Source organism: Myotis daubentonii, chromosome 5 (genome assembly GCF_963259705.1).
Source record: "Myotis daubentonii chromosome 5, mMyoDau2.1, whole genome shotgun sequence".
NCBI classification, from domain to species: Eukaryota; Metazoa; Chordata; class Mammalia; order Chiroptera; family Vespertilionidae; genus Myotis; species Myotis daubentonii.
Genome location: NC_081844.1, coordinates 34,419,228 through 34,446,698, shown reverse-complemented (window position 1 = coordinate 34,446,698; position 27,471 = coordinate 34,419,228). Strand labels below are relative to the sequence as shown.

General features: G+C 47.3%; 1 protein-coding gene across 4 annotated transcripts; it reads left to right on the top strand.

Moving 5' to 3' along the window:
- On the top strand, positions 1-27,027 carry TRIM35 (tripartite motif containing 35). 4 transcript variants are annotated; one of them, XM_059697511.1, is made up of 7 exons: positions 11-551; positions 11,290-11,385; positions 14,745-14,975; positions 16,814-16,836; positions 17,649-17,767; positions 19,092-20,553; positions 20,620-27,027. In XM_059697511.1, the coding sequence occupies exons 1-6, from the start codon at positions 117-119 to the stop codon at positions 19,667-19,669; spliced, it is 1,482 nt and encodes a 493-aa protein (XP_059553494.1). In that variant the 5' UTR covers positions 11-116; the 3' UTR covers positions 19,670-20,553; positions 20,620-27,027. The 4 variants fall into 4 exon arrangements, with proteins under 4 accessions (XP_059553498.1, XP_059553497.1, XP_059553495.1 ...); XM_059697512.1 differs by lacking the exon at positions 11,290-11,385 and having other exon boundaries at positions 9-551; XM_059697514.1 differs by lacking the exons at positions 16,814-16,836; positions 19,092-20,553; positions 20,620-27,027 and having other exon boundaries at positions 5-551; positions 17,649-17,764.
- Positions 27,028-27,471: the final 444 nt, after the last annotated feature.

Sequence of the window (27,471 nt, the reverse complement as noted above, 5' to 3'; positions counted from 1 at the left end):
ATTCAGCGCTTGGAGGGAAAGGGCTGGGCCGCGCTCACCAGAAGTCCCCGGAGCAGCTGCGGGGCTGAGCAGGAGCGGCAGCGGAAGCTGCGGGCACCCAGCAGACAGTGGGTGCCATGGAGTCGGAACCCTCGCTGTCCCCCACGCTTTCCCGCTCCATCAAGGAGGAGCTGCTCTGCGCCGTCTGCTACGACCCCTTCCGGGATGCGGTGACGCTGCGCTGCGGCCACAACTTCTGCCGCGAGTGCGTGACCCGCTGCTGGGAGGTGCAGACGACGCCCACCTGCCCAGTGTGCAAGGACCGGGTGGCGCCCGCCGACCTGCGCACCAACCACACCCTCAACAACCTGGTGGAGAAACTGCTGCGCGAGGACACCGAGGGCGGGCGCTATGCCGGCCACCGCTCCCCGCGCTTCTGCCGCGCGCACCGCGGCCAGCTCAGCCTCTTCTGCATTGAGGACAAGGAGCTGCTGTGCTGCTCGTGCCAGGCCGACCCCCGGCACCTGGGGCACCGCGTGCAGGCGGTGAAGGACACTGCCCACGACTTTCGGGTAAGCGCGGCCGGGTGTGGGAGGCGGCCCAGCTCGCCGAGGCGGCCCAGGCAGGGCTCGGACCCAGCACCCCTGACCCGCTGCTCCCGCCGCCACCGCCGGCCAGAGCCGAGGGTGCCCAGCCCGCCCCTCTCCCTGCAGCCAGCTGGCTGGTGTCGCCTCTGGACCCACTCCTGGATGACTCCGGGAACCTATGGAGGCGCCATTTTTAAAAAATATATTTTTACTGATTTCTGAGAGGAAGGGGGAGGGAGAGCAGAAAACATCAATGATGAGAATCGTGGCTAGGCGGCCTCCTGCACGCCCCCTACTGGGATCAAGCCCACAACCCGGGCCTGTGCCCTGAGGGGGAATCTAACGTTGACCTCCTGGTTCCTTAGGTTTGGGCTCAACCACTGGGCCACACCGGCGGGGCTAGAGGCTGCCTTTTTTTTCTTTTCCTTTTTTTTTTTTTTTCTTTTTGTCCTCATCAAAGCCGGTCCAAGGGGGCCTGAGATGGGAGAAGAGAGGCAAACAGGAAGTGTGTGGACTGGGGTGACACGAAGTTCTCAAGGCAGCCCCCACCCACGTATTAGGCGATGGATGCACCCTTTCTGCCAGCGGGGTGTGGCCCGTGCCTCTTCGAGAAGCACGGGTGTGGATAAAACTCAGGGAACCTGGAGCTGGGCACCCGCAGGTGAGAGGTGCAGGGGCCCACGGCCTGGCGGTGGATGTGGAGCTTTGAGATCCTCGGTGTTGGTCACCTGCCTCCCCAGCTGGCCCATCCATTGTGTAGCTGTGGGGAGGCCTCTGGCCCTGGCCAGCTGGCTTATTCTGGATCAGCATCCCAATGCCTACAGTGCCAGGGGCTATAAATACAGGAGCCACTTACAGGGCCAAACTAACACGGGGAATATTTTGGTGTCGGGAGGGAAAACGATCAGAAAATAAGCCAACTCAGGAGTTTTCAAATTTTTTTTTTACCTTAGCCCATAGTGAGAAATAGTTTCTCCATTATGACCCAGAACACTCATGTACTAATGTATCAATTGAAACAAAAGTTCTGTGAAAATGATCATTGGACCCAGGCATTTTATGTTGTATTTTTGTTTATTGTTTTATTTTAAAAATTGTGCAGGGTGCGAAACACTAATTTATTTAGTCATCTATAATAATACATTGGTTAGACCCACAGTTTGGCGAGAACACCGGTTAGGTGGTAGGAAGCTGAATGTATTGAAACGGAGGTGCTGCAAGAACCCCCTACTACCTGGTTTACAGACACTGTTTTAATTAATTGGTTTTAATGACTTCCTTAAGATATATCAAAAGTTGATTATTAAACATTGAAATATGTAAAGTTTCGTACACATTTTGACAGAGTTCAAGTGAAGGGGAATGTCATCAGTATGCATTGAACACTGATGTGGCTGGGGGCTATCTTATTGGTTTTAACAACAGTGCTTTTTCCCATTTCCACGGGCAGAGGTGCCAGGTCCTGATTTGGGGCGGCTAAAGTAAGTGCTGAGCAGTCTGGGGGCTGGGGTGAAGGTAGAGGATCAAGTCCTGAGTAATCACTATGGGGCTGGCAGAGGTACAGCTCAGGAAGAGGGTCAGGGGTCAAGGCAAAGGGTACCAAGGTAAAACCCCCAGGTCTGGACTAAGCCAGATTCAAGATCAGTGAGCCAGACACCGGGAAGTATATATGATCTAATGACAACTTTCTATTTATTCAGCAGATGCCTGGTGTTGCTGGGCCCTGGGGACAATACTGACACGAGATAAATAATTTATATCTTCTAGGAGCTTCGAGCAGAGACCAGAGGAATAAGGAAGTGTTAGCCAGGTGAAGAGGGTCAGGGAGGGGCAGCAGCAATGTGTAAGGGTCCAGGTCAGGGAGGCCTGCCTTTCCAAGCACAGGAAGCATTGCAGAGTAATTAGAATGAGGATGGAGATACAAAAAGAACCAGGAGGCCCCGAGCCTTGGCATTTATCCTAAAGACTATGGGAAGCAGTCTGAGGGCTTTAAGCAGAGGAACGATGCTGTCAGATCCATGGGCACTCAGGGCAATGTCTGAGGGGGTCCGGAGCCTAGACCTGAAAGATCTGAGGAGCGTGCAAGCTACGTGTGCTCAGCCCAATGCAGGGTGGAGCTCCTTCGTGTCTTAGACAACTGTATCAAGGGCCTGTTGTGTTCCAGGGCCTCTTCTGGGTGTTGATGCTGCGGAGTTCACTAAGGCAGAGATCTCGCCCCGTGGAGTCTCTTTGCAGTGGGGGAAGACAGACAGTAAACAGACAAATCGTAGTTCTGCATGATTGAAGTGGGTAGTGGTTGTCGGGGAGCAGTGTGGGAAGGCTGGAGAGGTCTGGCACTGAGGGGTCTTTCCATTGTGTGCTGTGGGCACCTGAAAGCTTTTACATAGGGATTTTGTGATGACGTGTGCTTTAGAAAGATCACTTTGACACCCATATGAAGAATTCAGCAAAAATATCAGCCAACATTTTGAGCATTTACTATGTGCCAGGTGCTCTTAAGTGTTTACCTGTTAACAATTTTAATCCTCACAAAAACCCTGTGAGGTTGTGCATTAATTAATACCCTGCTGCTGCTGTAATGAATTACCACAAACGTTGTGTTTAACGCAGCGCAGATGTATTATCTTACAAGTCTGGAGGTCAGAAGTGCTGAAGTCAAGGTGTTGGCAGGACGACATGCCTTGTGGGGTCTAGGAGAGGATTTATTGCCCTGCCTTGTCCAGCTTTTAGAGGCCCCTCCTCCATCTTTAAAGCACATCATTCCAACTCCTGATTCTTGTTCCACTACCTTTCTAACTAACTCTGCTACCTCCATCTTATAAGGACCCTTGTAATTATATGAGGCCCACGCAGACAGTCCAGGATAATTACCCCATCTTAAAATCTGTAATTTAATCACACCTACAGGGTCCTTTTTGCCATATAAGGAAACAGACTCACAGGTTCAGGGATTAGGATTGGCAACTCTGGGGAAACCATTCTTCAGCTTGCTACAGGTGCAGGGACACTGAGCCTCAGACACGTTGAGAAGCCTGTCCAAAGTCACAGAGCAGATACTATGGAGTTCTCCTGGGCCTTGTTCAGCCCTTACTCTGGTCATGGGCTTTCAGAGAAGCTTCTCTGGTCTCAGGGTAACACTTTCCCCTCTGGTCCTCTGTTCCAGGAGCTGTGAAGGCAGTTGACTATGTGTGTGGGAACTTAGAGTCTTGAGGGGAGAACAACAACTCTCAGTGGGCTGATTGAGTGCCTACTGTGTGCCAGGCACGGTGTGTCCACTAGAGGACAGGGCAGGCAGTCCTAACCCCTGCCTTGGAGTCTGATAAGCATGACTGAATAATCACGATGACCGTTACATGGTTTCAGACTGTGACATTCCTATCGCTTCTTCTAGGCCATTTGGCTGAGATCAAGTATAGTATCAGACTGTGACATTCCTGTGCAGGACAGTAGGATGTGTGGGCCGTTGTTCCAAGGAGGCCTGCTCTTGTCTGATGGGCATGGGGAAATGTTTCTGAGGAAATGATTTCGCAGCAGCCCAAGGACATGCTGGATGAGGACTGAGGGCATGTGAGGGCTGGGATTTTGTCCTACGTGCCATGGGGTACGAAGGAAAGGACTGATGAGCTTTCAGAATGTGACATTGTTTAAACCAGAGCTTTGAAGTGTGTGTTGGATCTTTAGAGTACCTTACAAAATCCTCTAGTATTTGTACACGTTCTTTATATATATGTTATATATATATATATATATATATATATATATATATATATATATATATATATATATTTTTTTTTTTATTGACTCAGAGAGGAAGGGAGAAGAAGAGAGATAGAAACATCAATGATGAGAATCATTGATTGGCTGCCTCAACCAGCTAGAGCTGTACATGTTCTTCTTAAAGGAACAAATATTCCAACAGTATGTCGTAAATTATCATTCCTTACATCCAAGCACAAAACTAGTGTGAATTCCTCTTGCTTATACCACATAGAGATAATAAAACCAAAATAAATTTACAGATTAAGTACAAATAAAACTAAAGTCAATACAATCCTAGTTAAAATATTAATTACAGGGCTTTATTTTGTTGGAGCTAAAGTGCTGTTTCTGGGTGGCTGTAAAGCCCCTTTTCCCTGTTCAAAGTGATGACTTGATTCACCAGCCAAAACTTCCCTGTTTGCTGAACTGAAACTTTCCTGGGATATAACTGGCCTTGTTTGGGTCTAATATATCCTTCGCTTGTAAAGTGTATTTCTGTTTTTTCTTAGGCCAAGACATTGTAAGAGTATAGCCTGGTGTCAAGGAAGTTGTTAAGAAAATACAAATACTGGCACTGAAGCTAATAGGAACCTAAAGTGTGCGTCAGCACAGTTTGTAAAGTGATTCACAATAGGCTTATCTTAGGGTGTGTTTTTTTTAGGTTGTCACTAAGTGAAACACTAATTTAAAACACTCATGGAAAACTTGCAAATCCCCCAAATACTTAGACCCAGAGCCACAGGGCTGTAAGAAGATGATTATATTTGACTAATGAGAAATCGGAAACTTGAGAAATACAGTGACTCATGCAGTCACGGGGATTGAATGTAGAACACCTAGGACTAGAACTCAGGCTCCGGAATCCCCAGTCTAGCCTTCACTCTGGTTTGCATCTCCAGAGCAAACCTGCCCTGAGCCTGCACCAAGTCCCAGGCCTCTGAACTGCCTTGTCAAGACCCCTTTCGTTGCCATCCCATGGACTGACCTGATGGCCATCCTCTACCCTCCAGCCTCTTTCTCCCCCCACCCCTTTCCCTTCCAAGGTTACCTTCTTAGAATCACGCTGACCTGGGAGTATTCCAGGCACTCCTTTTTTTTTTTTTTTTTTTTAAGATTTTTTAAAAATATGTTTTTATTGATTTTAAAGAGGGGGGATAGAGAGATAGAAACATTGATGAGAGAGAAACATCAATTGGCTGCCTCCTGCATGCCCCCTATCTGGGATTGAGCCTGAAATCTGGGTATATGCCCTGACTGGGAATTAATCCTGTGACCTCTTGGTTCATGGGTCATCGCTCAACCACTGAGCAACACCGGCCAGGCCAAGCACTTCTTAAGTCTTACCCTTACAGTTCTTTCCCCTTGTTTCCTAACTGTTCACCTCCATCCCACATCCTCTCCAACCCTCACGGGCCAGGCCCTACCAGATCCAAGTGGCACTGCAGTATGTTCATTTCCTACTGGCGAGGCATGTGCCGGGGGACAGAATGGGGTCTTACTGAACACTGCTCATGAAGGCTCCTGAGGTACAGGGCCCCCAGCACTAGGTGCTTAGTAGACACCTGCTTCTTAGGGCTGAACTCCATGGGAGAGGAAGAATGGGGAGACTAGGTTGGAGTTGGATAAGAAAGGGATCTGTTATCTCAGGTGCATTTGTGTTACCCATTTAGGATAAGAAGCCTGGAGGGGGGTAAGCGAAATGGGTGAAGGTGGCCCAAAGGTACAGACTTAATGTACATAAGTCATAGAATGTAATGTACATCCTGGTAACTATTATTAATAATACTGTACTGCATATTTGAAGTTGCTAAGAGAGTAAATCTTAAAAGTTTTCATCACAAGAAAATTTTATAACTATGGTGATGGATGTTAACTATTGTGAAGATCATTTTGTAATATATTCAGATATCAAGTCATTGTATTGTATAACTGAAACTAATATAATTTTATATGTGAATTATATCTCAATTAATAAATGAAGAAACCTGGAAAATAACCAGTAAGAGAGGTAAAGGTACCTGGCAATAAGTGGTACTTAATAGTAGTAAGAACTAACACGTGCCTGGGGCACTCTTGTAAGCACTTGCATGGACTGACTTGTTGGATCTTCACAGCCATTCTATGAGCTAGATAGTATTCTCACCCCAGAGACGCAGAGAAGTTAAGAAACTTGCTCAAGATCACTCACTAATAAGTGGAGGAGCTGGGATTTGAATTTGGGTGGCCAGGTGCCATGCCAGAGCTCTTAGCTACTACAGAAATCTGCCTGAAATCAAATGTTTGAAATAGATAGGAAAAAAGACATGAACTAGAGGCAGATGGTAGGAAACCCTGGTGATGGACCAGTAAACATAAACAGAGGAAACTACACTCATCATTTTCATGGGGAAATTTGAGAGACCATAGAAACTTGCATGCCTTCGTCTTGAAGTTGAGGAGCCTAACAGCCACAGAGAGAGAAGTTCTCACCCGTGATTAGTGACAAAAACAAGGGTGCGAATCAGTTTTTCTAGCTTCCAGTCCAGGAGGTGATGTGTCATAGTAGAGAGAACATGGGTGTTCAGTGCACTGATTGACTAGGCAAGTAGTTAGTTGAGCTTCTACTTTGTGCTAAGACCTGGGGATATGCAGTAGGCAAAACAGTCTCTACCCCTGCAGAGCAAGCCTTCACTCCTGCAAACGTGTGTTGAGCGCCATTCTGGTAGGTTGAGAGGACGTGGTGTTAGGACTTGCCCCCAGGAAGCCTGCAGTCTTTCCAAGAGCATGAGGTGATTATCCAGAGTAGTGAGTGGGGTGATAGAGGTGTACCCGGGAGCTGTGAGAGCCCACGGAGATACATCTGAACTATCCTTAGAGATCAGGCTGGCTTCCTGGAGGAAATGAAGAGGCCTGAGTTGTTTTCAAGGCTACGATGTGATAGTTGAGTGAAACAGGTAGAGATAAGTCAGAAGCATATATAGGACCTCAGAGGACAGAAAACTTGGGTTGGGCCTGACAGCCCTAGCTTCAGACATGGCCCTAGCACTTTGATAAGTACTTGCAATGGTCTTGTGACAATCTTGGGAAATCATAGTTATTCTTTCTCTTACCAGCACCTTCACCGTTCCCACTTTCTGTTATAGCACCTGAGTTAACAGATATTTGGGTAAAACCATTTTGTAAAATCCTTGATGTATTAAGTATGCTATTGAAATTTGCTGCATAAGGAATCAAATTGTAATTTCTAAAATATACATATAGGCTATATAATCACATTCTGAATCCTGTAGTGTAAATAAAAACTTCATATTTTCTGTGTATTGATAACTAAATAATATTGAATGTTATAATTTGATGCCCAAATCAGAGCTCATTTGTTCTTTGGGGTTTGGGGCCTGGGTGACATTCCAGATGTGTCATGGGCCACTCAGCCGCCCAGGGCGGTGATAACGATTAGTCCAGATGGGCTTCACACAAGAGCCCTCATTAGTGACCCTGCAGTTTCTGCTCATTCAGGCATGTTGTGGGCTACAAGCAGGTAATTGGGTCCCTGAATGGTGGGTCCAGTTGTGATACAAGTATGTTAAAACTAGAATATCAAAAGCAAACATGAAAAGTATATGGTTTAGATTCATTTGAATTCATACTTTTAATGTATTTTCTAGGTTAACCACTAAATGCAGAGAAGGGGAAAAAGTGAAATAAAAATGCATAGTAAATTTTTCAAAAAGGCAAAAAGAAATATTGAACAAGCAGGGCAAATAGCACAGAACAAGAATGTAAGTTTAAATGCAGATATATCAGTAATTATGTTAAATATTCCAGTTCAGTGACAAAAGTTGTTAGACTAGATAGGGAACCAAAATCCAATTCTGTGCCACTTAAATATGATATAACAATTGATTAAAAATGTATTTGATAAAATTCAATATCCTTTTGGAATTAAAAGGAAAAAAAAACTGGTGAACAAGGAATGGAAGGAAGTTCCTTAATCTTGATTAAGCATATCTAACAAAAAGTGTATAACAAAAAATACAGTATTTCATGGTGAAACATTGAAAGCTTTCTTATTGAGATTTTTTTTAAAAAAGACAGGAATGCCCATTTTGACCAATTCAATTCAATTTTGTAATGGAGATCCTAGCTAATAAAGTAAATCAGGAATTATAAATAAGTTATAAGGTTTGAAAAGAGGAAAACAATACTGAAATAGGGTGTGTGGTGTTGTGGTTAAGAACGTGTCCTGTAGAATTGGACAGTTCTGAGTACAATTCCTGGTTCTGCTACAGCCTGTGTAATTTTGACAAGTTGCTTAGCTCCCCTGGGCCTTATTTCCTCCTCTGCATAATAGGAATACAGGGCCTACCTTGTAGAAATGTAACAGGCTCAATAATAACTGCTTGCTGATGATAATAACATTTTTTGTTGATCTCACCAGCTGCATTAAACCAGAAATCTCCAGGTGATTGAAAAGTGTGGGAAGGACAAGGGACTGTCACCCCCTCTTACCTATCTTCATTGTCCTACAACTCCCTAACTGTCAAGGTTGAAGGCCAGAGGGTCGGGCTATTTTTGGGGGCAGCACAACACTAGGTAATGTGTGTGGACAGTTGCTTCACTTCTATCATTCATACTTATTTGGACAATCATAGAATTGTCCTCTTGAACTTTATCGCATGATTTTGTAACAATATAATGAAACAGGATGATATTTCAGTGGCTGTGTGGGACACTCATACTAATGTTATTTTGCTATTGAGGACCCACGCCACCTTCGTGTGTCAAATTACATTAAGTGGTGATATACTGTTAAAAAAAAAACACACAGTACTTTTAAAAATCTATTAAATATTCCCAAGAAGAACATAAAAATATCCAGAATGAAAAGAAAACAAAACCTGCAGAAAATGAAATCAGTCATTGTTTTGTTTTCTGTAGCATAGCAGTTAAAAGAATGGGCTGTGGAGTAGGACAGATAGGCAAGTAGTTATCTGTTGCTGTGTAACAAATTACTGCAAAGCATAGCCGCTTGAAACAAAAAATATATATATATTATCTCATGATTTCTGTGCGTCAGAAATGTGAGCATGACTTAGCTGCGTGCCTCTGCCTCAGGGTCTCATGCTGCTGCTATCAAGGTGTTGCCTAGGCCGCGTCTCAGCGGAAGGCTCAAGTAGGCCAAGACCCCCGGTTAGGCTCGCTGGGGGGGGGCTGTCGGGTTCAGGTCCTCGAGGGCTGTTGCTTGGAGACCACCTCAGTTCCTTGCCCCATGGGCTGCTCCATAGGCCAGATCAAGTAAGAGAGGGAGAGAAGGTGTGCACAGCCTTTTTGTCATCTCATCTCGGAAGTGACATCCCATCACTTTTGCCATAATGATTGGCTAGAAGCAAATCACTAGCTCTAGTCCACGGGAGGGGTTTTTACCAGGGCATGAATACCAGGAGGTGGGGATCATTAGAGCCATTTTATAGGCTGCCTCCTTCGTTCTGTCCTCTGGCCCCCACTGATTCATATCCCTCCCACATGCAGAATACACTCACCCCCTCGTAAGATCCCCATACGTCTCATCGCATCATAGTATCAGCTCAAAATCCAGAATCATCTCATCCAAATCAGGTCCAGGTGCGGATGAGGCTTTTGAAGACAAATCTCTATTATCTATTGGTGTATAACAGTGGTGTATCATCCCCAGATTTGATAGCTTAAAACAACAAACATCTCACAGGAGTGAGGGATCACTGGGGCCGCCTTAGGGGCTGTCTAGGTTCACATTCTTATTCTGCCACATACTAGCTGTGTACCCTTGGGCTAATCACTTCCCCTTTCTTGTGCTTCACATGTTTTCATCTTTAAAATGGAGCTAATAATAATACTTACCTAATAGGGATACAATGATTAAGTGACATAATTTGTAAGGTAATTAGCATAGTCCCTGGCAAATAGTAAATGTTCAATAAATAGTAGTCATTTATAATTAATGTTATTAGAATTGTTATTTTTTGTTATTTTTTTCAAAGAAAAAAAACTTGAGCCCTGGCCAGGTGGCTCAGTTGGTTGGAACGTGATCCTAGACACCAAAAGGTTGCGTGTTCAATCCCCAGTCTGGGTGCGTATGGGAGGCAACTGATCGGTGTTTCTCACATCGATGTTTCTCTCCCTCCCCCCGCCCCCCCCTGAAATCTGTGGAAACGTATCCTCAGGTGAGGATTCAAAACAAAACAAATAAAAAACTTGAAAAGCTTTCTTAGAATGTAGAGAGAAAAAGATATAGAGAGAAGATGCTAGGCTCTGGATACAAAGGGTGAGAATTCAACCTAAAACTAGTCCCAGTGCTTCAAGGAGTCAGTCCAAGGAGATCAGAGCAGTGGTTAAAGTTTAAAAAACAAGAACTATTAAACAAAAAGGTGTATGAATCTGCTAATTAAAGTATTTGACATGGTCAAAGCATAATTAGAATATTGGGATAAGGTTGGGATGTGCGAGACAATTTAGATAAGGACCCGTGGGAATACCTGGATGAACCCTGTAATTGGACCTGCTGATTAGTGACTGCAAGCCAGTCCAGTTTAGAAAGGCACAAAGGGAGGCTGTGGGCACATTGTCTTTACAGTTAAACACACAGCTCCAGATTCACGGCCGAGTCTGGACCAGCTTTAGGCCTGAGCAGGATGCATCCCCTCTCTGCTGTACTGTGACCAACTTGAGGGGGAATAGGTCCCTTGATTTTCTCAGCCCTATCTCTGTACCTGTAGCAGGAATAAAGCAACGGTCAAGTTAGAGGATATCTGAGAGCCCTTTATGCTGTAAACATGGTTCAAGGTCAGGGCCGTACCTCCTGCTGTTCCCTACAGTGTGTGGACCGAGTAGGTTCAGTAATTACGGCTGAGCTGTACCCTTGTGGAAGTGGAACTCCAGTTGTAAATGTGTCGTCCTCCCAGTCTGGCCTCCACCCCTAACCTTGCCTCTCTCTCATTCTTCCCATCAGGCTAAGTGCAGGAACATGGAGCACTCGCTGCGGGAGAAAGCCAAGGCCTTCTGGGCCATGCGGCGCTCTTACGAGGCCATTGCCAAGCACAATCAGGTAAGTGAGTGCTCCGGCTGTGTGGACCAGTGGGGCCGCCTAAGGCCATCTTGGGGGTAGGTGAGGGGGGCTGGCCCTGGTCATGGCTGTTGACACAGAGTCGGCCTTCCCCAGCCCTGACGGTCTAGTACACCCATGCTCTCAGATTCTGATTATGGCTGTGCTGCCAGGCCCTCTGTAAATACCTGTGCATGCCATGCCAGTAGCCACAGGAGTGGCTTAAAAGCCACCTGCACTATGGTTTCAGACTAACTTAAGCATGTGGCACACTTTTCCATCTACCTGAGTACTCAAGCCAGTGATGACCTGGGCTCATTAGTTATCACTCTTTCCCGCTCACTCTCTATGTCCACTCCATCAGCAGTTCTGTCCCCTCTGTCTCCAAAATACATCACGATCCCATCCATCCTACACTCCGAATGCACTGCCACCATCCCAGTCCAGGTCACTGTCTTTTCTCACTTGCCTCCTACCTGAGCCCCATGCTTCCTTCACTCTTTCATGTTGTTGTTGTTAATCCTCACCTGAGTATATTTTTTTCATTGATTTTCAGAGAGAGTGGAAGAGAGGGGGAGAAACAGAGAGAGAGAATCATCAATCGATTGGTTGCCTCCCGCACCTGCCCCACCCGGGGCCAGGGATCGAGTCTGCATCTAAGGTATGTGCCCTTGACCAGAATTGAACCCAAGACCCTTCAGTCTGTGAGCCAAAGTTCTAACCACCGAGCAAACCAGCTAGGGCACTTCCTTCCACTCTTCTTCTGCAGTCCACTCCCTGCAGAGGGACCTGCTCTTTTAGAAAATGCATCGATCGTGTCACTCCTCTCTTTATAATTGTCCAATGGCTTCCATGACCCCCAATATAATCCAGACTCCTCACCATGGCCTCCAAGGCCCTCATCCAACACCTTCCTGCCCCTCAACTTCATCTCCTCTCAGGCTGGCCTGTGCTCTCAGTTCCAGGCACTTTGGCCTTCTTCCTGTTCCTTAAATGAGCTAAGTCTTCTGGCTGTTTTTTTCCTGCCTGCTCTGTTTTTATCTTCCTGTATGATAAGAATCATCCCAGATTTCACTCTCTCTTCCATTGTACATTATCAGACTTTTTAGCTTGATATTTCAATAGCGCTGTCTCACTTCCTTTGCATTTCTTGGATTTTTACTGTTTGTACATCCTTTCACAAGTATAATAGCCATTTGCATTTCTTGGAATATTTATATTTTCTCCTTATGGATGCATACGAGCACTTTGTATATTAAGAATAATATGTTCTTATATATATTTACTAGGGGCCCGGTGCATGAAATTCGTGCACTGGGTGTGTGGGGGGGGGGGGGAGTGTCCCTCAGCCCAGCCTGCCCCCTCTCACATACTGGGAGCCCTCAGGCGTTGACCCCCATCACCCTCCAATCGCAGGATCGGCCCCTTGCCCAGGCCTGACGCCTCTGGCTGAGGCGTCCGGCCCGGGCAGCGGGGACCCGCAGCTGCAGCGGCCCCGCGATCGTGGGCTTCGCTTTAGTCCCAGGCAAGGGACCCCTAGCTCCTGGGACTGCCAGCTTCGACCGTGCCCAGCTCCCATCGCTGGCTCCACCCCTACTTCCTGCTATCACTGGCCAGGGCGGCAAAGGCACCTGATTCTCCGATCATGGCTGGGGGGCAGGGCAAAGGCGGCCCCAGGGCCGCCTTTGCCCTGCCCCCCAGCTCTTAGCTCCCCCCTGGGTTTCCAATCACTGTCAGTGGCAGGGGGCTTCTTCCTGCTTTCCCTTTCTCCTCCCTGCATTGTGCCTACATATGCAAATTAACCACCATCTTGTTGGCAGTTAACTGCCAATCTTAGTTGGCAGTTAATTTGCATATAGCCCTGATTAGCCAATGAAAAGGGTAGCTCGTACGCCAATTACCATTTTTCTCTTTTATTAGTGTTGATATATGGGAAAATATTTTTCCTACTTTATCTTTTCTTTTTTTTTCTTTTTTTAAATATATTTTATTGATTTTTTACAGAGAAGAAGGGAGAGGGACAGAAAGTCAGAAACATCGACGAGAGAGATCAATCAGCTGCCTCCTGCACGCCCCCCAGTGGGGACGTGCCCGCAACCAAGGTACATGCCCCTGACCGGAACCGAACCTGGGACCCTTGAGTCCGCAGGCCGACGCTCTATCCACTGAGCCAAACCGGTTCGGCTCTTTTCTTTTTCAATGAAATATTTTCACTTTTTTTGGTCATTTTCACTTTTTTAGTGAACCATTTTATCATCAGATTGTCAGAGCCATAAACATATATTGAATTTTCAATCCAAAGATATGGATTACTGCCCTAACTGGTTTGGCTCAATGGATAGAGCGTCGGCCTGGGGACTCAAGGGTCCCAGGTTCGATTCCGGTCAAGGGCATGTACCTTGGTTGCAGGCACATACCCATAGGGAGTGTGCAGGAGGCAGTTGATCGATGTTTCTCTCTCATCGATGTTTCTAACTCTCTATCCCTCTCCCTTCCTCTTTGTAAGAAATCAATAAAATATATTTAAAAATATATATATATGGATTACTAACCTTCCATTGCTAGAGCACACATTTTGAGGTGTTTTTCCGATAGTCATCATGAACTATACAATTTGTATATTTTAGTCAATAAGTATTTACCTTTATTAGTATTTACCTTTATTACTTTTTTAAAGCTTTTTGTGGTTATGATTAAGTATGCATATTATTAATGATTCCAGTTTTTGTTTGTTGATTTAAGAGAGGGGGAGAGAGAAACATTGATTTGTTGTTCCACTTATTTATGTATTCATTGGTTGATTCTTGTATGTGCCCTGACTGGGGATTGATCCTGCAACCTTGGCATATCGGGATGATGCTCTAACCAACTGAATTCCCCAGCCAGGGCAATGATTCTATTTTTAAATAAATGTTTCCTGCTGTTCTTTTGATAAGCCTCTTGATCAAACAAATTTGAAATCCTAAGATTGGAAAGCAGTTAATTGTTTTAAATAGTTGCTGTTTGCATCAATTCTTTCCTGTGACTCGGGATTTCTTTTGCTGTTGTGCAGCTTAAACAAGATGCAGAATATTACCGATTGAGGAAGTTACAAGACCACAGTCGTCATATATAAGCAGCAATTTCAGCTTTTAAAAAATTAATCAAAAACAACTTCATTTTGCTGTTTGACTTATTTCAAATTTAAACTTGTAAATTTGTGATAAGAAAACTTCATCTATATTTTATCCATTTGGGTTCTGCATAGGTTTCTTTTGAAAGTCGAGTTCCTTTGCTAAAAATCTGAGTCTCTGGGTTAGGTGACAGCTTAGGTTCCCTCCACAGTCTGATCCTCTGTGCCTCCTTCCCGCTCTCTGCTGCAGGTGGAGGCTACCTGGCTGGAACGGAGAATCCGGCAGGAGTTTGAAAAGCTTCGAGAGTTCTTAAGAGGGGAGGAGCAGGCCATCCTGGATGTCATGGCCGAGGAGGCGAGGCAGAAGCAGCATTTGGTGGAGGAGAAGATGAAGCAGCTCAAGAAAGACACAGAGACTCTAGCCCATGAGATTGAGCGGCTGCAGATGGAGATGAAGGAAGATGATATTTCTTTTCTCATGGTGAGGAGCTCATCATCTCAGTGACAGGGACCAGATGTTCAGGAACCAGTGGGAGCCTGAGACCAGCAGCCCCGGGCAGCCCAATATGTTTTTATTGGAGAGAGAGAGAGAGAGAGAGAGAGAGAGAAACATCCATGTGAGATTGGCTGCCTCTTGGATACCCCCTACTGTGCCCTGACCGGGAATCAAACCAGCGACCTTTGGGTGCATGGGACAATGTTCAACCAACTGAGCCACACCGGCCAGGGCTCCCATACGATTTTGATTCGCATTTCCCTGATGGCTAGTGACATTGAGCACCTTTTCATGTAGTTGTTGGCCATTTGTGTGTATCTTCTTTGGAGAAATGTACATTCAAGTCCTTTAGCCATTTTAAAAATTGGGCTGTTTGTCTTTCTGTTGTTGAATTGTAAGAATTTTTATATATATACTAGGGGCCCGGTGCACGAAATTCGTGCACTGGGTGTGGGGCGGGGGGGAGTGTCCCTCAGCCCAACCTGCCCCCTCTCACATACTGGGAGCCCTCAGGTGTTGACCCCCATCACCCTCCAATCGCAGGATCGGCCCCTTGCCCAGGCCTGACGCCTCTGGCCTAGGCGTCCGGCCCGGGCAGCGGGGACCCACAGCTGCAGCGATCCCGCGATCGTGGGCTCTGCTTTAGGCCCAGGCAAGGGACCCCTAGCTCCCGGGACTGCCAGCTTCGACCGTGCCCAGCTCCCATCGCTGGCTCCACCCCTACTTCCTGCTATCACTGGCCAGGGTGGAAAAGGCGCCTGATTCTCGGATCATGGCTGGGGGGCAGGGCAAAGGCGGCCCCAGGGCCGCCTTTGTCCTGCCCCCCAGTTCTTAGCTCCCCCCTGGGTTTCCGATCACTGTCAGTGGCAGGGGGCTTCTTCCTGCTTTCCCTTTCGCCTCCCTGCATTGTGCCTACATATGCAAATTAACCGCCATCTTGTTGGCAGTTAACTGCCAATCTTAGTTGGCAGTTAATTTGCATATAGCCCTGATTAGCCAATGAAAAGGGTATCGTCGTACGCCAATTACCATTTTTCTCTTTTATTAGTGTAGATTATGGCTACTAGACCTTTATCAGCTATATAATGTATAAATATTTTCTTCCAATCTCTGAGTTATTTTTTCACTTTCTTGATGACATCCTTTGAAGCACAGAGACTTTTCATTTTGATGAAGTGCTCCTTAACTGTTTTCTTTTGCTGCTGCTTTGTGCAGTTGGTGTCATATCTAAGAAGCCATAGCCTAAGCCAAGTTCATGATTTTTCTAGTTTTATCTCTACATTTAAGTCTTTGACCCATTTTGAGTTAATTTTTTAATAACGGTGTAAGGGAATCCAACTTTATTCTTTTGCATGTGGATATCCAGTTGTCCCAGCACCATTTGTTAGACCATTCTTTCCCCATTGAATGTTCTTGGCACCCTGTAGATAACCAATTGCCGGTAAATGTGACGGTTTATTCGTAGACTTTCAATGTCCACTGGCCCATATGTCTATCCTTATGTTAATACCACACTAACTTGTTTACTGTTGCTTTTATTAAGTTTTTAGTAGGGAAGTGTGAGCCACCAGCTTTGTTCTTTTCCAAGATTGTTTTAGCTATTTTGAGTCCCTTGAATTTTCATATGAATTTTAGAACAGCTTATCAGTTTCTGAAATTTTGATAGAAATTACATTGAATCTTAGATCACTTTGGGGATTATGGCCATCTTAATGCTATGAAGTCTTCTGACCCATGAACATTAGGTGTATGGCTCCTTTTGAGGTCAGAAACTGACATGTTTTCTCTGTGTCTATGTTTGTGTCTGATTTTTTCTCTTTCAGAAACACAAGAGCCGAAAACGCCGGTAAGTTGCCAAGGCTGATGGAGGGGAGGGAAAGAGCAGGCAGAAATACCTGGGGTGCAAACTCCCGTGGCTCCAGGGCCAGGCATGTAATAAAGCCAACTGGGTGTAAGACAGAGGGCGTGATGGGGACTGGCCAGGTGTACAGAGCCCTCTTTCAAGGCATCCCACTGGTGCAGTGTTGTTATCCACGGGGTAGGGAGAGAGAGGGCCATCCTGCACGTGGCTCGTAGTTCTCAGTAGGTCGTCCCAACATTTAAGCTTGTTTCTTGGTCAGCACCCTCCCTCCGAGAGCCTCTGGACATATACTGGCTGATGTTGATGGTTGAACACAGGGATGAGTAAGGAAGAACTGTGTCTCAGACAGAGCTGTGCGAAGATGGAAGAGAGTGCTTTGGGCAGTAGTGAGTTCCCTGTCACTGTAGGTGTTAAGCAAAGGCCAGTGACACCTCATACTGTTGAACTAGAGGGCCTTTATGATCCCTTTTGACTCAGACATCCTTTGAGCAGATGTATGAGTGCAATTTCTGCCCCCAAAGAAGGCAACCATGTCTGAGTACCTCCTATTTATATTTATCTCAGCTGGGGCAGGATGAGCCCTAATACTGAATCTTGAAGCGGTATGAGCTGCCCAGATGCTTCCTGGCTCATCCTCTTCATCAGAGCCCAGTTTGGGTTTGTCCTGGGTGAGGTGGTGGGGAATTTAGGCCTGTGATAAGGGAAGAAGTCCTATTGTTTGTTAAATCCAGCTGACCCAGTTAGGCCCAGATGCATGACCCCGGCCCTGCCCACCAGACCCAATTCTCCTTCCCCAGCCTCTTCTGCACCATGGAGCCAGAGCCTGTGCAGCCTGGCATGCTGATCAACGTTTGCAAGTACCTAGACTCCCTGCAGTACCGTGTCTGGAAGAAGATGGTCATGTCTGTTGAAACTGGTGAGTGGGAACGCGCGGGCAGGTGGTACAGGCATGGGAGGCACTTCACGCAAGGCAGAGAGCTCACTAAACTCCAGCCTCGTTCAGACAAGGCCCCAGCACCCCAACTCCTCCTCCACTCCTTGCCCCACTGCTCTTAGCAGGACGCCTTCCTCTTTGGGTCCTGACATGTGGCCACCTCTTCAGAAAAAGAAACTGACTTCCCTCTATTCAGAACTGGATTGTGTATACAAATCTTCCTCAGTTCAGAATTGCCTCTTTCAAGGTGATTCCAGCCCACACGATCACTAGGTCATGTGCTGTGGCTGAATGTTTGTATGCCTTCCTCCCCACCCAGATCTTATGTTGAAGCCCTAACCTTCTATGTGATGGTGTTTGGAAGCAGGGCCTCTGGGAGGTGATTAGGATCGGATGAGGTCATAAGGGTGGTGCCCTATGGTGGGATCTGTGCCCTTACAAGAAGAGACACGAGAGAGCTGACTTCTCTCTCATTCCATCTTGTGAGGACACAGCAGGAAAGTGACCATCTGTAAACCAAAAAGAGGGCCCTCACCATGACTTGGCCATGGGAGCACCCTGATCTTGGACTTCCAGCCTCTAGAACCATGAGAAATAAAGTTCTGTTGTTTGAGCCACCCAGTCTACGGTGCTTTTGTTGCAGCCGCCCAAACTGACTGACTCTTTTAGGGAGAAATGTCGGTGACCCGGGGGATGTTCCGTGCTTTTCTAAGGCGGCATGGGAGTTGTGTGAGCATCAGGATCCCTGCCTGTATTGCTCCCGATGGCTGACATAATCAGACTGCAAACTGGATGCCTTAAAATGGCAGAAATTCATTCTCACATGGCCAGAGGCTAAGGAGTCCAAAATCTAGGTGTCAGCAGGGTCCTGCACCCTCTCAACCCCGTGGGGGAAGGTCTTTGTCTCTTCTTAACTCCTGGTGTTTGCAGGCAATCCGGGGTTGGGGCCACAGCACTTTTATCTCCACCTTTGTGGTCACATGACCTTCTCCCCTCACTGTGTTGCTTCTCTCTTTGTAAGGACAACAGTCATTGTATTAAGGCCCCACTATATTCCAGTCTAATTACATCTGAAACAAATAAGGTCACCTTCTGAGGTACTAGGGGTTAGGACTTACGCATATCTTTCTTAGTGGGGCAGGTTTCAACTCATAACCCTGTCCCTCAGCCCAGGGCAGCTCCCTCCCTGCACTGGGCCAGGTGGGACACCCTTGGTCAGTCTGGGGGGCCGGGGCATCAGCTGGCATGGCAGAAGGGCAGGATGTGAGGTTCGCTGATTTACCCCACTCTCTCCCTCTGCTCTCAGTGCCCTTCAGCTTTGATCCCAACACCGCGGCGGGCTGGCTGGCTGTGTCCGAGGACCTCACCAGTGTCACCAACCACGGCTACCGAGTGCAGGTGGAGAACCCGGAGCGCTTCTCCTCGGCGCCCTGCCTGCTGGGCTCCCGCTCCTTCTCCCATGGCTCCCACGCCTGGGAGGTGGACCTGGGGGGGCTGCCCAGCTGGCGGGTGGGCGTGGTGCGCATGTGCCTAGAAACTGGCCCCGAGGGCTACTCCCACAGCTGCTACCAGGACACTCGCTCTGGTTTCTGGTACCTGTGCCGCACGCAGGGAGTGGAGGGCGACCACTGCGTGACCTCAGACCCGGCCACATCACCACTGGTCCCCTCCATCCCGCGCCGCCTGCGTGTGGAGCTGGAATGTGAGGAGGGCGAGCTGTCCTTCTACGATGCTGAGCGCCAGTGCCACCTCTACACCTTCCATGCCCGCTTTGGGGAGGTGCGGCCCTACTTCTACCTGGGGGGCACCCGGGGGAACGGCCCCCCGGAGCCTCTGCGCATCTGTCCCCTGCGCATCACTGTCAAGAAGGAGCTGGATACCTGAGGCCGGCGGGGAGCCTGCCAGATGCTGCCCGGGTGTTCTGCCATGGTCCTGCTTTCTTTCTGTCCCTCTTTCTCAAGCCCACACTCACCTGGACACCTCTCCGTCCTGCTTTCTTGCCGGGATCTGGCTACTAACTGTCTAACCCTTTTCCGTGGCTCCAGGCCCCAAGCCCCCCTCTTCATCTTTGGCCTTTTCTGTACCCACAGTTGAACATCATCCAGGAGATAGCTCACGGGCCAGGCTCTCCCCAGAGTCCTGGCATCTTCGGGATGTGAATTTCCTTCCTTCTAACTCCAGGATTTCTGGAGACAAAGTTTGCCTCTAGAGTAAGACCTGTTTTAAAAATGTTTTTAATGTAGGTTTTATTATTCAGGTATGAGGAGGCCAACAGACCAGGAGTCAGCTGCCATTGAGAAGAGTTTGTTACTTATTGTTCCTAAGAGGAAGGGCCGTGCTATGGGGTGGGGGACACAGAGGGAAGCACCAAGTCCCCCTAGGACAGTGGTCGGCAAACTGCGGCTCACGAGCCACATGCGGCTCTTTGGCCCCTTCAGTGTGGCTCTTCCACAAAATACCACGTGCGGGCGCGCATGTACAGTGTGATTTAAACTTGGTGGCCTGTGCGCAAAAGTCGGTATTTTGTGGAAGAGCCACACTCAAGCGGTCAAAGAGCTGCATGTGGCTCGCGAGACACCGTTTGCCGACCACTGCCCTAGGAGGCAGCGGGAGTGACGGGGGTGCATAAGCAGGAGACTAGTGTTTTCACAGGAAGGAACAGATGAGGCAGGTACAGGGTGGACAGGTTTAGGATTGGTTGGTTTAGCTAACCCTGGGAGGGGCAGTTCCCATAGTCGGTGAGCTCCAGATTTCAGAGTATCAAGAATGTAGAAATATATAATTATCTATATCTATCTATATCTATATAGATATCTATATAGATATAGATATAGATAGATATAGATAGATAGATATAAATACAGAACCATGGCTGTGGCTTTGGGGCAGGACCAGGACTCGGCTCACCTGTCACTTTAAACCAGTATTTTAACACTGCCACAGAGCCTCCCTGGGGGTCCTCGAGGCCCGAGGCGAGGATGCCCATCCGATCAACTCTTATTTAACTCTTTATATTTCTTGGATGATTTCCTCTGAACAGAGGGTTCCAGAGCACTTAAAACAAATTTTAGAACCATGGTTTAGGCCCGTTCCCTCTCTGGTCCTGGGTTTCCCCGTCCGTAAATGAGGCAGCGGGACTGGAGGATGACGTGCTTCCGTAACTGCTGTGGAGGAAACTCCTCGTCGCTGTTACAAAGGTAGGAGAAGGGGAGGAAAGAGGGTGCAGTCCAATGCGCAGGGAGTGAGAAGGGAAGGAGATGCTCGTTCTTGTTCTGCTGCCTTTTGTGTTTTTATCCCGATTTCTTCTCCCTCTGCCATGCCTGCCAGCTATGTACCTCCATCTTTTTTTCCTCATGCATGCCTACAGGTAATTTTAATGGTCAAATCACCATGTCCCGGGGACAGCATTGTAAAAGGAAAATAATTTTTTATAGTAGCGATGTTCTCTCTGGGGGAGTGCGTTCCTGACCGAGGATTGACATTCTTTCTCCTGCCTGCGCCCCCGGTTCACAGAAACGGATATTTTATACAGACATGATGACTCAAAACTATAAATTGGTTATAAATGTGGTGAGTACTTTGGCAGGGGGCCATGGGAAGGATGTGGTAGGAAATACCGCTGAGTAAAGGCAAGCAGGTCGGGAGTGGGGATGCTGACACACTCATGAGCGGCCCCTCCAGAGGACTCAGACTTGGAAAAGCTCAAAGCACTTTGATACTAAACACGTGAGGCCAGTGCGCACTCTACAACAAAGTATTTATCAAGCCCTTCTAATATAATTTCCATGTAATTATCTTGACTGGAAGTTTTGTTAGTTATAGTAAACTTTTAAAAATGTTTTTTATTTCCATCTTACATGTTGGAAAAGTTGTGTGTTTTTACAGCTTGATTTGGATAGACTAGGTCCCTTTTATGAAAATAAAAATATTTGAGCTAAAACCCACTTGTTTTGACATTTTCCTTTTAGTGTTCTCGTAAGCAAAAGTTCATCCATGTTGTAGCATGTATTCAACTTTATTCCTTTTTATTATTGGACTAGAGGCCCAGTGCACAAAATTTGTGCACTGGGGGTGGGGGGTGTCCCTCAGCCCAGCCTGTGCCCTCTCACAGTCCAGGAGCCCTTGGGGGATGTCTGACTGCTGGCTTAGGCTTGCTCCCTGAGTGGGCCTAAGCCGGCAGTCAGACATCTTTAGCACTGCCACCACTGCTGCTGCATTCCCCAGCCATGGGCCCGGTTTCTGAGCAGCACTCCCCCTGTGGGAGCACACTGACCACCAGGGAGCAGCTCCTGAGTTGAGCGTCTGCCCCCTGATGGTCAGTGCACGTCATAGCGACCGGTCATTCCATCGTTCAGTCGATTTGCATATTAGCCTTTTCTTATATAGGATAATATTCTGTCGTATGCATAGACTACATTTTAGTTATCCATTTATCTTCCCTCGAACCCTCTCCTATCCTCATCTTCCACTCTCACTTGTCCCTGGTTCACTCTCCTGCTCATCACTGCATTCTGACTGAAGATGCAGCCTCTGCTTCTCCCAACTTCAGCTCGTCCCATGTGCTGCTGCCAGACATTAGCTTCAGCCTCACCCGTCACCTGAGTGACCCCCAGTCCTCCCTGCCCAGGTGCAGTTAGTCCTCCAGGGCAGTGTTTGGAGCTCATCTTTCCCCAGCTCTGCCTTTGGACCCACACTGCCCGGCCTTCCATCACACACACTCCCCCTTCCGGCCGGACTTCTGACCCTTCAGACCCAGCCGCCTGGCTTCCTGCATACAGCTGGTGGTTTGAGTTGGAATGTCCTGACACCGGTTCTTCTGTCTGTTCTCATATTGGCTCCACCGCGTCCGTGCTGTGTCTCCTTGGGCACACGCTTTACTTTCCTGAGTTCATGTCCCCGTCTGTAAAAGGGGGGCCACCCCCACCTTGTAAAGGTCTGGTGCAGCTGCCTGCACGGTGCTGTCCCACGTGAGCACTTCACAGTGGCAGCCACTGGAAGCGGACAGAGGAGATCATGTATTTTCCCTCATTGACCACCCCCCCCCCCCGGCCCCCCGCCTAACTCCCCATCACGCCCACATCAGCCACCAGTTATGTGTTGGGTCAGAATTAAGTGTGCTGTGGGCATCTTCCTTGCTTCCTCCTGTGTGTGGTGGGTGAAATTTCTCTCAAGAATCTGTTGATGAGAATACTGGAACTCTCTCATGACCCCCGTAGTTTGTGAAGTGGCAGTACCAGGATCTTCAGCACGGAGTGACTGTGCCATCCTGGAGTTTACCCTTAAAGTGACATTCAGAGCCCTCTCACCTTTGCCACCATTCTCTGCACAGACTGCCCAGCCTCCCAGAGCCCCAGGCACATGCGCATCCCTGGGAGCTGCTTGGTAGTTATGCCCGCAGGGCCTGTGCCCTCCCAAATATGCCTTCAGTTGTCCTTGAAGTGGTGCCTTCTGAGACCTCCCTGGGCTGCCACTGCACGTTGTCCGTTCTGCTGAAAGGTTCCTTGGTGGCAGAGCTGCTTCTGCTGTCCTCCCCCATGGAAACGGGTGCAGGAAGCAGCCCTCTTCATCTCCTGCCAGTTCCAGAGACGCTGCCGGGCGTAGCAAATGCGTACTGAGTTGTATAGCCGAGGTTGGGGAGGCTGTCCCTGAAAACTCCACAGGACCGGCAGCGTCTTCAGTAAGGAGAACATGGCCCAGAGCCTAAAACTCCGTTTCCTGGTTCCAGACACCAACTGTATCAGGAGCTGCCTGGACCTTTAGAACCTCTGCTCCCATCTAAGATGAGGATTACGATTTCACCTCAGGCTGTTGTGAGGATTAAATCAGGCAGTTCTTTTGGTACAAATGCCATGTGTGCTATCTTAAATAGTATAGACTTAATGATAGATGTTGGCTAATCCTTCGGAAGGTGGGACGTTCTGAATGTTGATGTTGTGTTTCACGTTAATAAAGAATCCCAAAGGAAATTGAGACATCTAAGTTATCTGTATTAGGAGTGCCCCAATTTCTTGAGATTTTTAACAAGGATGTGTACATAAAACTTACGTTTCTGAAAAATTTCAATAACATGGGAAATGGTTATGTTGTACTAACCAAGAAAAACAGGATTCAGAGTTATGCCTACAGACATTCAACACACACAAAAAAGACAAGCGGGCCCTGGCCAGTGTGGCTCAGTTGATTGGAGCATCGTCCTGTGCATCGAAGGGTCACAGGTTTGATTCCCAGTCAGGGAAATACCCAGGTTGTGGGTTTGATCCCTGTTCTGGGCATGTACAGGAGGCAACTGATTGATGTTTCTCTCTCACATCAATGTTTCTGTTTCTCTCCCTTTCCTTTCCTCTCTAAAAGCAATAAAAGCACATCCTTGGGTGAAGATTTTTTTTAAAAGACAGGTGGGATCTTGTCTCTAATTTTTGGGTACTATTTGATTAGAGCATTCATTTATGTGGCTGTAAATTCCAAAAGTACAGAAAGTACTAGAACAGTCTCCCACTTTTTCCCACTCAGCTCCCCTCCTTGTGGACAATCATACTACCATTTAAAAAAATCCTTCCAGATAGATTCTGTGCACAGTAATATGGTTTATGAGTATATCTGGTTCTCCCAAAACACTGTAATTTAAAAGCAGATATTCTAGATCTGTATCTCTAAGCAACCCAACAAGAGGAGAAAAATAAGGGATATTAAAATAATTTCATCATGGGTATCTTCATGTAGTAAGTTCCACTGGTGGATTGAGCTTTTTGTTCTCATTTTAACTATTTCACCTGAGGGTTGTTGTTTTTTTTTAATATATTTTTATTGATTTCAGAGAGAAGGGAAATGTAGAGAGGTAGAAACATCAATGATGAGAGAGAATCACTGATTGGCTGCCTCCTGCATGTTCCACCCTGATGACCAAACCTGCAACCCAGGCATGTACCCTGACTGGGAATCGAACCGTGACCTGCTGGTTGACGCTCAACCTCTGAGCCATGCCAACCGGGCACACCCTAGGGTTTTAAAACGGGGAAAAACTAGGTGGAATCTAGTTGCCCCTGACATTAGAAGATAAACCTCAAACCTGAGACCTCAATTTACATTTAGAAAAGCTCAGTCCTCACAAAAATATCTAGTGACCTAAATAGGCTAGTGGTTAGGAGGTTGGGATATGGGATTGGACAAGCTGGGTTCACTCACTCAACCACTGTGACCTTGGGAGAGTTACTTAACCTCTCAGTGCCTTAGTTTCCTCGCGTGAAAGAGGGAGATAATATGATACCTTAAGATTCATGGAGACAACCTACCTCCTAAGGTGGTTATGAGATTAAATGGGCAAATGTGTGAAACACTTAGAATAGGGTCTGGTTCATGCTTGGCAGTTGTGAGTCTCCTATTGTGTGACCTGGCCCTGCTACTAAAGAGCTGTGAGACTTCAGATAAACTTCGGTAAGCAGGGAAACTAGGCCACTTGCATATTGTTTTCGAGGTCTTTTCCAATTCTAAAGTCCTGTGTATTGTGTCACTAGCAAAAGCCTAGTTTCTTGCATGCAGCAGGGAGTGCCGCTGACCAATATTCAGCAACCTCGGTGTGGTGCCAGGAGCTTTGCCTCCAGTTTTGAGTCTAGAGAAAAAGAAGCCTACGGAGTCTTAACGTCTGACGTATAGAAAAGGTTCTTCTAGAGAGGAGCAGGTCTCGGGAAATCGTTCCTTAAATTAGTAGCCAGCCGTGCACAATACAACTGTATTGTCATGTCCCAGTGATGGCTCATGTGCTTGCCTGTATGTGCCAGACTGTGGATGTCAGATACTGACTCACATCTACCATGAATATGATCTCAGCGGCAGCAGAGCTATTTGGATCGGGCCAAACGATGACTGTTTGTGGTGGGGGTTGTAGCATCTCCCTTCAAGCTTTCAGAAAGAAAATGCAGCGTCTTACACTGACCTGTGCCTCCCATTCCTTCCCCTGGCGACGATTGGAGGACCAGGCAAGACAGAGTCAATGACCCTTACAGCCCGATGCCTTCAGGCGGAAGGAAGCCCTCCTGCGCTGGATGCTCTTTGTCCTTGGTGGTGGGTGTCACTCGGTGGGTTTCTTTTGCTAGGGAACAGGCTGGGGAAGATGGGAGGCTTTGGTTTCTATGGATACTGGGATAGCTTGGATTTGCATAATATATTTCGGAGAACAGACAATCTGGGAACAATGTGGACCCAGGAGGAACATACCGGCACATGGAAACAAGTTGGGTGGTCAGGCTCCATTGCAGCCCTCCTCCAGGGACAGCCTGGGATCCAACCCTCTTTCTTTGGAGAGGTGGCAACGTGGAGCCCTGAGGATCAAGGGAGGCAGTGGATGAACAGCGTCCCCCACAGGGCACAGCACACACTTGGGGCTCAACAAATGCTCAGGCTCTTGCCTCCCCCTTTATGTCAGCCCTGGGCTAGAGGGGTCCTTGATGAACTCTACTAGCCTATGAAATTTCCTTGTTTACTTACAAAGCATTCCACATGTGCCCTCTCATATTAATCTCCTCTGCCACCTAATGACTATGTGAGATAGGCTCAAGAGGCTGGAAGACAAGTCCAAGGTCACATGAGTGATTGATAGCAGAGCCAGACCTCAATCCCAGGCCTATAGTGACATCCACAAATCCCAAAACATCTAGGTTTTACAGCAATAAATGTGACATGATTGTGGCAGTTCAGCTTGTATGGGAAAGGGAGTGTGGATAAAAAGAGATGGGAGCTAGAAATACTGGAGGTAAGACGGTCAGGACGATTGTGAAGAATGGACCAGGTGAAGGAAGTCAGGAGAGCCATGGTGACCTGGTTTCTGGCTTTCGTGGTGTGTTCGTCACGGAGGCTTTTGTGGTGTGTCAGAGACTGGAGGAAGCAGGCGGGTTTAGTGTTCTGTGTGGGAACATTGTGGTGGAAGAGAAGACCGTTAGATACAGCTCTGTAGCTCTGCATCTGTATGGGAGATGCAGAGTGAGGAGTTGGCAGGGTTGTCTTGTTGAAGCTACTGGAGTCTGCGCTCTCACATGGCGGTTGTCTAGAGCAGCGGTCGCCAACCGGTGGTCTGTGAGGTCCGAACGGTTGGTTGGCAACCGCTGGTTTAGAGTAAAAGGAGCGGGACAGGTCTTGGGAGCATTGATACATTTAGAGGTGGGCCGAGATCTCTGGGTTAAAGACTCAAGAAGTGAATAGAGAAGCAGAAGCAGAGAAGGTGATGGGAAAGAAAACAAAACAAAACAAAACACCATGTTGAAGGTAGAAGCGAGTGAACATCATTGTCAAAAGACCCAGAAAGTCTGGTCAAATGAAGGTGGAAAATAATTCACCTGCTCTGATTTAATTGCAACCCCTGACACAGCTTCTCCCAATATCAGTGAAGACAAGAAAAGTTGAAAACTCGTATCAATGAAAAGTGATGGGTGACCAACCTGTTGGCAGAAATTAGGAGGAATGCCCTCTACTTATAAAGCCAGGGGAGCACCCTCCCAGACTTTGCCTCTTTTTTTTTGTCTGAGAGAAGCTGGCCTCAGTTGTACACATCATCAGCTCATTGGATCTTGTGTGGGGCTGATGGAATCCATGTGTCTAGTTAGGTATTACTTCCTTTGAGGATGAGCCCATTGGTTTAAAAAACAACATGGGGCATGACAAAATACCATAGAACAAAGGAGAAGAATCATCCGAAG

Excerpts from the sequence above, each read along its gene's own strand:
- TRIM35 (XM_059697511.1), top strand. The coding sequence starts at position 117 with ATGGAGTCGGAACCCTCGCTGTCCCCCACGCTTTCCCGCTCCATCAAG. Across the intron at positions 11,386-14,744 it reads CCATTGCCAAGCACAATCAG|GTGGAGGCTACCTGGCTGGA; the intron begins GTAAGTGAGTGC and ends TCTCTGCTGCAG. Across the intron at positions 17,768-19,091 it reads GGTCATGTCTGTTGAAACTG|TGCCCTTCAGCTTTGATCCC; the intron begins GTGAGTGGGAAC and ends CTCTGCTCTCAG.